Source organism: Leucopleurus acutus (genome assembly GCF_964270905.1).
Source record: "Leucopleurus acutus genome assembly, chromosome: 20".
NCBI classification, from domain to species: domain Eukaryota; kingdom Metazoa; phylum Chordata; class Mammalia; order Artiodactyla; family Delphinidae; genus Leucopleurus; species Leucopleurus acutus.
The window spans coordinates 57537923-57553032 of NC_139162.1; the positions used below are offsets into that span (position 1 = coordinate 57537923).

Sequence of the window (15110 nt, forward strand, 5' to 3'; positions counted from 1 at the left end):
CTGACATCCTCCTATAGCTGTATATGTGAGAAACTTGTGGAGATGATGAATAATAACAATAATAGCTTGTGTGTATTTAGCAGCAGGCCTTGTGCTAAGCATGTTTCATCTCACTTCCCATGAGGTAGGTTGTAGTATTTTTCCATTTTAGTTGTCGTACTTTGGGGGAGGGAGGTGGTCATGACTTTTAATAAGAGCTCCCACCTCCGGGGGGTTTCTGTGTCGGAAGGTGTAGGTTGGATCCGAGAACTTGCATTTTCAGTAAGTTCACAAGTGCTGCTAACCCAATTTTGGGTAGCAAGGAATAGGAGGACCATATGTTACTACCCGAAGACCGCAGGAGGGATATTAATTATTCAATTATTTTTTTGGCCGGCCCGCGCGGTTTGCGGGATCTTAGTTCCCCCGACCAGGGGTCAAACTCACGCCCCCGAACTGGAAACGTGGAGTCCTAACCACTGGAGGGCCAGGGAATTCCCTTCATCGTTCAATTTAAATCTCAGTCCCCAAAACTCGGAGGTGAAGCAGTTCTCCCAGGATGAAAGAATGGTCCACCTGCTGGAGACGGCGGAGGACGCGGCTTTGTCACAGGTGACCACGGAAATCTGGACGCGTCGCCTTTAAGAAGAGCTCTGGCCCTCCGCGACCCAATTCCTCCCCGACCTTTCTCCCTCTACCTGCCTCCGCACTGCGGTCGGGGAGAGCCGGAAAAGTACCCCTTACCTGCTTGGATGGAGGACACAAATTCCTTTACCCATAAGTCTGTGCCCGGCGCATCCGTGCTGCGCTAATGACAGTCCGGAAGATGGACGTTTCCTGACGCCCCTGCCGGCAGAGGCGGGACTTCCGGCGTCGCGGCGGTGACGTCTTTTGCTTGCGCCAGGGCTGTCTAGAGTGGCTGTGGAGGCTGGGAGGCCTGGCTGGGGTCCGCCTTCCGTGCGGCTCTTCGGAAGCTAACCGGGAAGGACAGTAGAAAGGATAGGACCTCCCTCCGCGCCGTTGTTAGGATCCATGGTCCCCGTCGTGTTACGGGCCGCCTTGCGCGGAGGTGTCAGCTGGGGCTGCGCTCTTCCCGAGGCCTTCGCACCCGCCCTCCGTCCTCGTCCGCTTCCAGAGGCGGCACCCTGAGCCTGAGCGCCTTTTTACAAGGGGGAGCCTGGGGCTCTGAGTGCGATAGTCGTCCCGAGGCCACTTCGCCCAGTGTGGGGTGGGCGTTCGGCTGCTCCCGCAGAGCCCGCTCCAGTCGCCAGTTTCTCGACCCGGTTCTGCTCAGAGGATCCCATGGCGGCCGCGACGCTTATGGACCGGGCTCAGGTGAGTGGAGGGTCCCTCGAGCCCTCACCGCTTCAGGTGTAAGGGATGGTGTGTTCTAGGGCTTTCAGCACTTCGCCTTCATCGCTCCCTTCTCTTGAGTATAAAGGCCGTGAAGGGCGGTCCTTGACGGTGGATATGTGGCGAGTTTCCCATTCCCAGTGTTGATGGGGTGAGGCGTGAAATGGTTTCCAAGGCCCAGGAGCCATCTGGTACAAACACTTGAAGGTGAGAATGAATTAGGAGTGTTCAGGAAACCACAGGTCTCTGTTATGTTTGTTGAGAATAGAGAGCAGGCAGTCAGGGATCAGGCCTGGAATGGCAGCCTGAGGAGCTCGGCCTCTTTTCTGTGGTGGCGGGAGCCATAGAAATTTTGTAACAGAGAAGGGAGGTGATCTGACATAGGTGTTAACAGGCTTCCTCTTGTAGCAGAGTGGAAAGATTGGGGAAGCCTGAGGGTGGGCAGGGAGACCAGGATGGAGTCTACTGCAATAGTCCAGGTGAGTGTTGATGGTGGGTGGACCAGAGTGGTGGCAGTGGAGGTTAGAGAGGTGTATGGATTTTGTATATGTTTTTAAACTAGGGTCGTTGGAGATTTTCTGATGAGACATAGTGAGATACTGGGACTCTTCACCTGTCCCTCTCCCTGCACTTGAGTCTGGGGGCCTTAAAGGAGGGGTCCTTTATAGCCCAGTATCCTGAATCTAAGCCAACAGTTATATGAAGAGGTTCCTGCTTCTGGTAGCCAATGGGATGAGGACTGGAAGGGTGTATTAGACCCAGGAACAGCATGTGTAAATGCTTGGAGGTAAGATTGAGTTGGGAGTCCTCAAGGAACCACAGGTCTTCATTATGTCTGTTGGGAAAAGGGCCAGGAGTCAGGCAAGAATGGCAGGCTGAGGAGCTGGGTTTCTATTCTGATGGTGTTGAAAAACATTGACGATTTGGAGCAGAAGAGAGATGCTCTGAATCGGATCTTAACAGGCTCCCTCTGGCTGCTGTCTAATTGAGAATGGAGTGTGGGCATGAGGGAGGAGCTTACTACAATAGTCCACATAAGTGTTGATGGTGGCAAAGAAAGTGGAAACTGGGTCCTGAGGACTTGGCATCGTGCTCAGGCACCTGGGTGGCAGTGGTGCCTGTCATAAAGACATGAGTACTTCCTGGATACTGTATGCAGAGTGGCTTCAGGAGTGGGGGTTGCCTTGGAGGTGCATATGTTGTGGATCAGAAGTTTGTCAGTGTTAATGGGGTGTGGTCCCAGATATGAGGAAAGTGTGGTTCAGAGTGACACATGTTGGGAGGAGTGTGACCTGATGGCCTTAGTTGTTTCTGGGAGGCATGTTCTTGAGGATGCCAGCAGGAGAGTGTTTTGTGCCCTTCATGCAAGACCCATAGCTTATATAATATATATCTGCCCACCTGCCTGGTTCTGCTCTGGGCTGCACACAGTGATCAGAGGGACAGGAGAGAGCAGGCAATAGTTGTGTCAAGGCCTAGTATTGCCTCTGAATTGGGAGGCTGGGGAGGACCGGGGTGGGATAGGTTAATGGGTAGACTGGGGAGTCCTGTTGTCCGTGGGCTCAATTGTCCCCATCGTGGCAGGGCTGTGTGACCTTCGAGGATGTGTTCGTGTACTTCTCCCGGGAAGAGTGGGAGCTCCTTGAGGAAGCTCAGAGACTCCTGTACCGTGATGTGATGCTGGAGAACTTTGCACTTCTGGCCTCGCTGGGTAAGTCCCTGTTTCAGTTATCTATTGGTACATGGCAAATTACTCCAAAAGCTAGTGACTTAAAACAATTAAAATGCGTTATGTAACTTTCAGTGTATCAGGAACCTCGCTCGTCACAGCTTACCTGGGTGCTTTTGGCTCAGGGTCTCTCATGAGGTTTCAGTCAAGCTGTCAGCCAAACCTGTGTTCTCATCTGAAGGCCATTCTCAGGAAGAATCCACTTACAAATTCACTCATGTTTTGTGTTTCCAAGATGTAGTTTCTTGCGGCTTGTTGAACTGTGAGAATTAGTTCCAACTGGCTGTTGGTCAGAGGCTTCCCTCGGTTCCTTGTCATGGTGGTCTTTCTGTAGTGCACCTCATAACATGTAGTGCACCTCATAACGTGCCTTCTCTGAGCAAGTGTGCGAGAGAGAATGTCCAGGATGATGACTGGTCTTTTTCTAACCTGACTTGGAGAAAATGATCCCATCATTTTTGCCCTATTCAAATGGGTCAGTCAGTCCCACCTATGGTCAAGGGAAGTGGCCTACACAGGGGCAGGAATACTGGGAGGTAGGCATTCTTGGGGGCCATCGGAGAGGCTGCCTTCCACAGGCCCTCATGCCCGCTCCAGTGTCCTTGGGGTTTGCTTTTTCCCCACTTCCCTTGGGGCAGGTCTTTCGGTCCAGCCAGATCAGTGACTCTTCTCCTTCCCTTCTTTGGTTCCCAGAGTAGGCACTGTGGGTGCCGAGGCTGGGCCGTGTGTGGTGTCCCCTCCCTCGCTGAGCAGTCCCAACACCTCTGCCCAAAGTCTTTCAGGATCAGGTTAGGAGTTCAGGGCTCTTTCACTCTGCTTCACAGATTCTGCCTCGGTTGGGCACTTCCAGATCCATGATGCCTCTGCGTCCATGTTCTGCCCCTGTCCTCTGGCTTAGATTTCCTGGGGCATGACTATGCCAGGAATTGTAGGTACTGACATGGTCACTGCTTGTGGCAGACACAGGGGTGTTCCGCCAAATCCTCCTTCGGGTTTTTCTCTCTCTCCTTTTTTAAAAACATATTCTCTTCTTCTCTGTGGAATGGGTCTACCTGGGCCACCCATCTGCCCTATGATTTTTTTACAACTTCCATCTTCCTGATCACATGTAGTTTTCCAGTTGGAGAGGGACAGGAAGCCCCGGGTTCCTGACAGGGAGCCATGACTCCAGCCACAGTGAGAGAGGCCAGAGAGGGCCTGGCCCTGCTGCATGGGAGCTGAAAGAGAGCGATCTTAGGGCTGGGTTCACATCGTACCATCAACCTGCTTTGTGTTCACCAGTGTTTTCTTGCCAAGGCACATAGCAGTACCTCACTTCTCCCTTTCCTTCCCCGTTCTTGGCACTTGACATTTCTGTCTTCCATCCCTTGGCTGTTTCCCCACCTCTCTGGCCTCCATGTCTCTCACTCATTCTCCATCCGCAGTGCTCAGCAACACTGGCTACTATAAAGTGTCATGAGTTGTGCACATATCCATATGTAGTCCTTAAGAACCAGCTACTTACTTGCAATCAGATTTTCCTGGGCCTGGACACAGCTTTCTGCACAGAGCTCACCTGACACCAGCAGCTGAGGCCCTGCTGAAACGCTTTTGTAGAGGAGTGAGTTGGAGACCTCGCCTCTACTTCCAGTACTGTCCAACATCATTGTGTCTTTACCCATCGTTAGAGTTCCTTCATACTGTGATCTTTAGAGGCCCATGACTGTGAGCCCTTCCTGATCCTGGCTCCCTCATCCTGCCAAAAGCCAATGGACTCATTCATTGGTGTGTCACACATACCTATGTGATGGAGTTGCTGCTTCCCACCGAAGTCAACATGTCCTTCACTAGAATTTCTTTGATTTCAGGTTGTTGGTGTGAAGCAGACAATGAGGAGGCCCCTTCTGAGCAGAGCGTTTTTGTAGAAGGAGTGTCAGAGGTCAGGACTCCTGAGTCATGTCCATTTATCCAGAAAGCCCAGCCGTGTGAGATATGTGACCCACTCTTGAAAGACATTTTGCACCTGGCTGAACACCAGGGATCATGCCCTGCACAGAAACTGTACACATGTGACCCCTGTGGGCAAGGATTCCTGTTCAGTGAAAACTTTTATCAGCACCAGAAGCAATATAGTGGGAAGAATCCTGTCAGAAGGGGTGATGATGGGGCCTCACTTGTGAAGAGCTGTGCTGTCCACATGTTAGGGAGACCTTTTACTTGCAGGGAGGAAGGGATGGACTTGCCAGGTAGCTCTGACCTGTTCCAGTACCAAAGCACTTACAATGGAATGAGTCCATGCAAAAAGGCTGAGTTCATGGAGCCTTTTCCACAAAGCTCCAGACTCGGGCGACACCAGGGAGACCATGATGAACTGATGCTTCTCAATTGCAGTGACAATGGGAAAACGTTCCTGAACACCTTCACTCTCCTTGACAACCAGATAACTCAGGCTGAAGTGCGAGCTTTTAGGTGCCTACCATGTGGAAATCTGTCCAAGGAGAAATCAGTTCTTATTCATCATACAAAAATTCATAGTGGAGAAACATCACATGTGTGTAAGGAATGTGGAGAGGCCTTCATTCACCTGTCTCACCTAAAAACCCACCAGAAATTTCACAATGGGAAAAGACAATATACATGCAGTGAATGTGGGAAGGCCTTCAGCCGCAAAGACACGCTTGTACAACACCAGAGAGTCCACACTGGAGAAAGGTCTTATGACTGCAGCGAATGTGGAAAAGCCTACAGCAGAAGCTCCCACCTTGTTCAGCACCAGAGAATTCACACCGGAGAAAGGCCTTATAAGTGCACTGAATGTGGAAAAGCCTTTAGCCGTAAAGACACACTTGTTCAGCACCAGAGATTTCATACTGGAGAAAGGCCTTATGAGTGCAGTGAATGTGGGAAATTCTTTAGCCAAAGCTCTCACCTTATTGAGCACTGGAGAATTCACACTGGGGCAAGGCCTTACGAGTGCATAGAATGTGGAAAATTCTTTAGCCATAACTCCAGCCTCATTAAACATAGGAGAGTCCACACAGGAGCAAGGTCTTATGTGTGTGGCAAATGTGGGAAGGCTTTTGGCTGCAAAGACACACTTGTTCAGCACCAGATAATTCACACTGGAGCAAGGCCTTATGAGTGCAGTGAGTGTGGAAAGGCCTTCAGCCGTAAAGACACGCTTGTACAGCACCGGAAAATCCACACTGGAGAAAGGCCTTATGAGTGTGGCGAATGTGGAAAATTCTTTAGCCATAGCTCCAACCTCATTGTGCATCAGAGAATTCACACTGGAGCGAAGCCTTATGAGTGCAGTGAATGTGGGAAATGCTTTAGCCACAACTCTAGCCTCATTCTACACCAGAGGGTTCACAGTGGAGCAAGGCCTTATGTGTGTAGTGAATGTGGGAAAGCCTACATTAGTAGCTCCCACCTTGTTCAGCACAAGAAAGTCCACACTGGAGCGAGGCCTTATGAGTGCAGTGAATGTGGGAAATTCTTTAGCCGCAACTCTAGCCTCATCCTTCACCAGAGGGTTCACACTGGAGAGAAGCCTTACGTGTGCAGTGAATGTGGGAAAGCCTATAGCAGAAGCTCCCATCTTGTTCGGCACCAGAAAGTTCACACTGGCAAAGGGCCTCATGAATGCAACAGTTTTGATGGCCCTTTAGCTGCATCTGTTACACTTGTTTAGCAGCCAGAAGGTTCACACTAGAGAAAGGCCTTATGAATGCAGAAAATGTGCTGTATCCTTGTTCAAAGTATTAGGACTCACACCAGAGAAGAGCTCTGTGAGTGCCCTTTGTGAGGGAGCCAGCAGGTCAACCTTGTACAATCGTACATCCACCCCGGGGAGATTCCCGATAAGTACCACATAGGTGAGAAGCTCTCATGAGGTGCATTGCACTTCCTCAACTGTCCAGGGCTCTTGACAGTTATATCACTGCCAGTGCCTGTGGTGGAAGCCATCTCATTGCTGTTAAGTTCCCACAGTGTCTGTCAGTTACTCCAATATGCTCAGCAAAGGTGGAGCCCTGTGCTGTCTCTCCTGATCCCTCTAGGGGATTGTGAATGTTCTGAGTGCACAGAAGGTCCTCATTTCCTTCCCCATGACTGGGTACTGAGTGACCATGATCTAGGTCTGGCCGAAAGGACCAGAGTCTACTGGAGATTTCCAGACAAGATTTCACTTCTTCCTGGACAATGTTGACTGTCACATGATAGCTGTGACTTATTTGTCTTGCTCCCAAGTCACCCAACTTTGGAACTCCCTGTCTGTGCTACTCTAGTTTGTGCAGTGATAAAGGCCTGCTGTGGCAGTCTTTACTCATGGGAGGTCAGTTCACTGTGTCTAATGGATTGAGAAAAAATTGGGTTTTACTGACATGAAGGGAGGAACACCTTATGTTGACACCAATGTTATGTGCCTCAGAAGGGACAGCAGGGTGGTAGAGAACAGCTCTCAGTCTAGTCTGGCCTAGTTTGCATTGTTGCCCAAGGCTTGCTAGAAAAGTCTGAAGAGCTTTATGCACCTAATCCTGTGGCTTAGAAGTCAGGATTTCCTGTGAGCCTAGAGTTCATTCTGAGGAGGGCACAGTTGGTGTGGAAATCTCCAGTGCTTGTGGAAGCAACATGAATTGGGTCCTTTGTTCCTAGGGAATATCCCATATTCCCCAGCACTTTTGAGGGATTTCTGTCTCCTGGACCTGTACAGGAGCCAGTCCCTGATGTCCAGAGTCTCATAGGCAAGTATCATTGACTGGAAGGCTTTAGCCCTTTAGGGCAAGGTAGGAATCATAGTTGGTACAGAAACACTGATATAATGGAGTGGGGATGACTGTGGCTAGTGAGAGGATGTGTGTCTATTCTAACAGTGGCATCTATAAACATCCATGTGATTTTGGCTGTATGGCATGAAAGCGTACAGAAATTCTCAGGACCTTCAGACGTCTGAGTCTCCTGCGGCCAATGCACTGTTACAGTAAATAATCTAAAGATTTGTGGATTCCTGTACCTCCCTGGGCTGTTGATGTTATGGCCATCACTGCACAGGCAGGAACCCCAGCACTGATGAGAGATCCAGGGATCAGGCTTCTCTGACCCAGCCAACATTTCTAGTGACTGAAGTGGATGTGGACTTCATTGCTGATACTGAGGCAGGGCTCATCCCCCTAAACTGTGGGGAGAGGGATATGCTAGAACCAGAACAGTTGGCAGATGTGACTTTCCAAGAGGAATGGTAAATATGGATTTTCATAGGGAACATTTAGTTCTTAACATCTTCATTAAGGTATGGTGACATGAAATAAACTGAATATGTAAAGTGTAAAACGTGTTATGTTTCACCATGTGTAAATACTGATGAGACCACACCATCAAGATAATGGAGATATCCCACACAACCAAAAGATTCCTTGTAATCCTTTCCTTCCTTTATAATCCTTTCCTCCCAGTCCTTTCTGGCCCCCTTTCCCACAGTTCACAAGTAATAGCAAGCATTTCTAGAATTTCATATAAATAAAATCATGGTATATACTTTCTGGGGAGTGGGGACTCTGACATTTTTCACTAACCGTAACTATTTTGAGATTAAGCCATCGTGTTGCATGTATTAATTGTTCATTTGTATTGTTGAGTATTATTCCATTGTATGGATATACTACAATTGGTTTTTTATCCATTTGCCTGTTAGTGGATGTTTGGGTTATTTCCAGCGTTTGGCTGTTACAAATAAAGCTGCTGTGAAGATTTGCTTATAAGTTATCACTGAATAACATTCCATTGTATGGATGTAACAGTTTGCTTATCCATTCACTGGCTGAAGGACATCTTGATTGCTTCCAAGTTTTGGCAGTTATGAATAAACCTGCAATATGCATTGTGTGTAGGAGGACATAAGTTTGTAGACCTCAGATTTCAGTTTGTTTGGTTTCAAGCCAAGGCATGATTTGCTGGGTCATATAGTAAGAGTATATTTAGTTTTGTAAGAAACTGTCTTCCAAAGTGGCTGTATCATTTTGCATTCCCATGAGCAGTAGGTGAGAGTTCTGTTGCTCCATGTCCCTGTCAGCATTTGGTGTTGTCAGTGTTTTCGATTTTTGCCACTCACATAGGTGTGTAGTAACAGTATGTTTTTGTTGCTTTAATTTGCAATTCCCTAACGACATATGATGAATATCTTTCAATATTCTTTTAACAGTGTCTTTTGCAGAGCAGAACTTTTAAATTTTAGTCAAGTCCAAAATACTCGGTTTTTCTTTCATGGATTGTGGTTTGGTGTTGTATCTAAAAACTCATTGCCAAACCCAAGGTCTTCATTGTCTCCTGTGTTATCTTCTAGGTATTCTATAGTTTTTGTTTTTGTTTGTTTTTTTGCGGTACGCGGGTCTCTCACCGCTGTGGCCTCTCCTGTTGTGGAGCACAGGCTCCGGATGCGCAGGCTTAGCGGCCATGGCTCACAGGCCCAGCCGCTCCGCAGCATGTGGGATCTTCCTGGACCAGGGCACGAACCCGTGTCCCCTGCATTGGCAGGAGGACTCTCAACCACTGTGTCACCAGGGAAGCCCTATTCTATAGTTTTGTATTTAGGTTTATTATCCATTTTGCGAAAATATTTGTGAAAGGTGTAAGATCTGTGTCTGGGTCACTTTTTTAAAGCCCTATGTGTTGAAAAGACTATCCTTTCTCCATTCCTTTGCCTTTGCTCCCTTTTCAAAGATCACTTGACTGTATTAGCATGGATGTATTTCTAGACTCTTTGTTTCTGTTTTCTCCATTTATTGTGATAATCATCGTGTGGCTTTGGGGGATTTTTCTTGTTGTCTTTTATTTTATTTATATGGTTTATTCCATTAATTGATATCCAAATGTTAAGCCAACCTTGCCTTTCCTGGGACAAATCCCAGTGGATCATGTTGTATAATCCTTTGTATATGTTGCCGAGACAGTTTTCTGATACTTTGTTAATGTATTTTACATCTATATAGATGAACAATAATGAGTTTGTATATTTGTTTTCTTCTGATACCTCTGTATCACAGGGGTCCCCAACCCCCAGGCCATGGACTGGTACCGGTCCGTGGCCTATTAGGATCCGGGCTGCACCACAGGAGGCGAGCTGCGGGAGGGCACCCGGGGAGCGAAGCTTCACCTGCTGCTCCCCATGGCTCGTGTTACCGCCTGAACCATCCCCCCCCCCAACAACCCTCCCACCCGGTCCATTGGAAAATTGTCTTCTTCAAAACGAGTCTCTGGTGCCAAAATGTTTGGGGACTGCTGCTGTATCACAGTAATTCTGATCTCATAGAATAAGTTGGGAAGTGTTTCCCCTTCTTTTCTGGAAGAGTTTTTGAAGGATCAGTGATATTTCTTTTTTAAATGCTTGCTGGAATTCCTTAGTGAAGGCACCTGAGCCTGGAATTTTCTTGTGGGAAGATTTTCAATAAAAACTACTTTGTATAGTCCTATATACATTCTCTGCTTATGTCAGATTTGATCATTGGTGTCTTCTAGGAATTTGTCCATTTTAAATTAATTGTCTAATTTGGGAGGAATAAGATTGTTTATAATATTCCCTTATGATACTTTTAATTTCTGTAGTGTCTTCATTCCTGACTTTGTTAGTTTGTTGTCTTTTTTTGTGAGCCAACTTAGAGTTTTGTCAATTTTGTTGATCTTTTGAAACAAATAACATTTTTTCTTTCATTGATTTTTAAAAAATTTTTTTTCTGTTTCCTGTTTCAGTGTTTTGTTCTATTCTTTATTATTTCCTTTCTTATCCTTGCTTTGGGATTAGTTTGGTCTTATTTTCCAGGTTTCTTAATATGGAATATTAGGTTATTGACATCATTCTTCTTTTGTAATAAGCTTTTCTTTTTTAAATTTTTTTTGGCTGCATTGAGTTTTTGTTGCTGTGCGTGGGCTTTCTCTGGTTGCAGCGAGTGAAGGCTACTCTTCATTGCGGTGCACGGGCTTCTCACTGTGGTGGCTTCTCTTGTTGCAGAGCATGGGCTCTAGGTGTGCGGGCTTCAGTAGTTGCAGCATGCAGGCTCTAGAGCACAGATTCAGTAGTTGTGGCGCACGGGCTTAGTTGCTCTGTGGCATGTGGGATCTTCCCAGACCAGGGCTCGTACCTGGGTCCCCTGCATTGGCAGGCGGATTCTCAACCACTGGGCCACCAGGGAAGCCCTGTAATAAGCTTTTTAAAGCTATAATTTCCCTCTAATCATTTAATTTAGTTGTAGCATATCAATTTTTTGTACGTAACATTTTTATCTTCATCTAGTTCAAAATATTTATGTTTGTAACATTTTCCCTGTAATTTCTTCTTTTACCTATAGGATTTTGACAGTTTAATAACTTTTTCTATTAAATTTGCAGGGATAGTATCACAGAGCAGGAAGAATGCTTTTGCTTTTTCAGTCAATGGCTTTTTTCAGTCAATGCTTTTTCAGTCAATGCTTTTTCAGTCAATGGATTTTTCAGTTGAAATGGGGAAAATCTGTGGGTTATTTGAAATACCTTCCACTCTTAGGAAGAGATTAAGCTAAGCTGTTGGTGTTTAATGGAGAAAAAATAGCAACCATACCTACCAGGAATTGATGAAGATGATCATCTATAATTAACTCATCTTGAGGGCTTAAAGGATATGGCAGGTTATTGGCCACTTTTCCTTCCTTAAAGCACCCTGACTGCTCTGATTTGAGGGATTTTCTTTTTTAAAATAATTAATTAATTTGGCTGTTCCGGGCATTTAGTTGCGGCACACAGGATCTTTGTTGCAGCATGCGGGATTTAGTTCCCTGACCAGGGGTTGAACCCGTGCCCCCTGCATAGGGAGCAGGGAGCCCCTGAGGGGTTTTCTTTGTCTTGGTTTTTCTTCATAAGATGGGACAACCTTTTTTCCAGTGTCCCTTCTATTTACAATATTTACAAGTGTCCTTGTCAATAGGTGGTTGGTTGGGACATGGGCCCCTTAGCCCCTGCTGATCTGCAGGGACACATGTTTTCCTCAGATCCTGTCTTGTAGATATGTAGCTGCCAGGTTTTATAGTTCAGCTAAAGGGTCTAATTATTCTAAGTTCTGTTTTTGAATTAGGTCTCCAAGTTCAAACTTAACACCACTGGTAAAATGACATGAAACAGCTGCTCTTACATAAGCACCTCTGTGACTCCCAACTGTTGAAATTAGGAATTTTTTCTAGTCTGTCCTGAAAATCTCTTATAGTTTAAAAGTATTTTTGTTTTAATGATTAAATTACAGTGGATTTTTGCTGTTAATACTTCAGATATAGCTTTCAGGAGACTTGGACCTAGTTTCCTGAACTTTCTGTGACCCTCAGGCTTATTGTGGAAAGAGAACTCCTGTCAGTCCCTTCCTGATCAGTCCAGTCAGCTTTTGTCACCTTTGATTTAGCATCTTAGCTTCCAACCACCATGTATAAAAGTTGTGTAATTTAGATGACCTTGGTCAGATGTACCCTAAAGAATTCTAAACTTTTTAATGATTACTTTCTTGTCTTATTTGAGTTGAAAAGAATCTTTAGTTATACCTCTTAATTCAGCTCAGGTACAAGGTTTAAATTCTAAAATTTTCTGCATGCCTGACTCATGGCTGGGGTGGATATTTAGAGGTAACTGGCATTTGGGGTTTTATAAGAGTTGGGAAAAGGTGATGAAACTGAGTCCCCCTAAAACCGAGTTCCCCTGCTGAGTTTATGATTAACCTCTCTATCCAAAACTCTCTTCCCTTTCTTGTCCCTTTCTACCTCAGTCCTGTGCTAACTGAACCCTAATCAACCAGAGTCAGATGACTAAAATTGCCGTTGTTGATAACATCGTTAATGTACAGACCCGGGTGTTTCTCCAGGGCAAGATGAGCTAACAGAACTTCCAGGTCATGGACCATCAGACCATAGACTCGTAAACAATAGGCATTCTTATTCCTGAAACTATGATTAAGAAACGTCACAAGACGATTAACCCCAGCTTCTTTGTTCCTCCCCTCTAAAACCCCACAACTCAAAGACCCAGTTGCAGTGGGTGTCAGACTTGTCTCCCACTGCCTTGATTGGTGCCCTGCAACAAACCCTTACTTTGCTGCAAACACCCAATGTCAGTTTGGCTTTTGCTCAGTTACAGTAGGGGGTCTGAACAAGGGAGAGAGTAGGGGGAGAGGTGCTAAGGAGAGAGATCAGAAGGATAAGGAGGTGGGAGCACTGGATGGGGGAGGCTACTGCAGGACAAGGAGAGGGTGGCTTTACAGGGGAATGAGTCTCCTTTGTTCCTGCTGAGTTTGTCAACTTGCTCATTAGTTTTGGGCAAAGAATCTTTTAGTGATGTAACTTTTATTTCAGAATTTAATTTGGAGTTCTCTGCATACTAAGAAAAAATACTATCCATTGGGCCTGAGAACTCTTATTTCCTTTATTTTCAAAGATGTCTTACAAATTAACCCTTTTGTTCAAATCAAGTGTCCCCCAGAGTGGCCACTGAAGGCTCAAATCATCTTTGGTACAGTTATGCTATTCGGAAACACAGGCACAAGGGACTTCCCTGGTGGTCCAGTGGCTAAGACTCGGTGCTCCTGGGCTTCCCAGGTGGCGCAGTGGTTAAGAATCTGCCTGCCAATGCAAGGGACACGGGTTTGAGCCCTGGCCCAGGAAGACCCCAGATGCCACGGAGCAACGAAGTCCGTGCACCACAACTACTGAGCCTGTGCTCTAGAGCCTGCAAGCCACAACTACTGAGCCACGTGCCACAACTACTGAAGCCTGTGCACCTAGAGCCCATGCTCTGCAACAAGAGAAGCCACCACAATGAGAAGCCTGTGCACCGCAACAAAGAGTAGCCCCCGCTTGCTGCAACTAGAGGAAACCCACGTGCAACAACGAAGACACAACACAGCCAAAAATAAATAAATAAATTTATTTATTTAAAAAAAAGACTCCGCGCTTCCAATGCAGTGGGCCCGGTTTTGATCCTGGTGCTGCAACTAAGAGTTTGCATGCCACAACTAAAAAGATCATGCATGCTGCAAGTAAGACCTGGCACAGCCAAACAAAGAAAGAAAGAAAAAGAAAAGAAACACAGGCACAAGAATTAGGATTTTAACAAAATATGAAGATTTAAACTTAGACCACCCCAGAGGGCAGGCAGTGATCAGTAGGTATGGAATGCTTGTGGACCTCAAGTCCCTAACCTGATGGTTGGCTCCTCACCACACAGACCCATCGTGTTCCCCTGGCATGCGGAAACCAGAGAGAATGCTCTCTCTAGCTTATAGCCCAGCTCTCAATACAACAGTTTTAAGATGGAAGGAGACCTCATTTGGTTTATTGGTAACCTGCAAGAAAGTTTGTCCATGTAGCCTCCAGTACTATGAGAACTGCAAACCCACTGGTCTGTGAGGCTGGCCTGAACAACAGGCTTATAGGGCAGTGCCTGTGTTCTACCCTGTGATTCATATTCTCATGAGAAACTACATTTTTAGACAACACAGGGAAAACAAAAACAACCAGTAACTCAAAGGACATCAAAAAAGGTATGAAAAGGAATAGCCTGATTCACCCAAGTATCTCAACAGGGAACTATCAACAAAGTCCACGTTTCAAACTGAGAACAAAAAGCCAAGAAAATCAACACAGAGCAGAGTTTAGACCTACTGCTGATTTACCACGTCGTCATGGACTCAAGTTGCCCTTGAGCAGCAAGGCACATGGACATCTGTGGGTACTGCACCTGGTGGAAGGCTAGGGTTTGCGGTGACAGCGTAAACCACATTTCAGTGGGACTTCCACAGTAAACATAATAGGTTGTAACATAGCTTCTACAGTGGATACATCCAATTTTATCTTGTTCCTTTTGTCCATTGAACGTTGATTAGTGAGACACAGGCTCAACAGTAGTGTGAGCTGGAGGACTGATTATATACAGTGTGGAAGCTCCTTACAACTTCTCCTGTTACTATTTTCCCTTCTTAATCTGAATTTCTCGTAACAATTACTTTTTCACTTGCTTTAATACTAGTTGAGGAAATCATATAACTCTCATGCTTAACTTTAGTAATGTT

The 15110-nt window shown here is 46.2% G+C and overlaps 1 protein-coding gene across 1 annotated transcript; it reads left to right on the forward strand.

The window, feature by feature from the left end:
* Positions 1 to 963: 963 nt before the first annotated feature.
* On the forward strand, positions 964 to 6734 carry ZNF304 (zinc finger protein 304; the record flags this gene model as incomplete). Its single annotated transcript, XM_082861958.1, has 3 exons — positions 964 to 1314; positions 2917 to 3043; positions 4909 to 6734. Exons 1-3 carry the CDS (start codon positions 1282 to 1284, stop codon positions 6732 to 6734), a joined length of 1986 nt encoding a protein of 661 aa, XP_082718084.1. The 5' UTR covers positions 964 to 1281.
* Positions 6735 to 15110: the final 8376 nt, after the last annotated feature.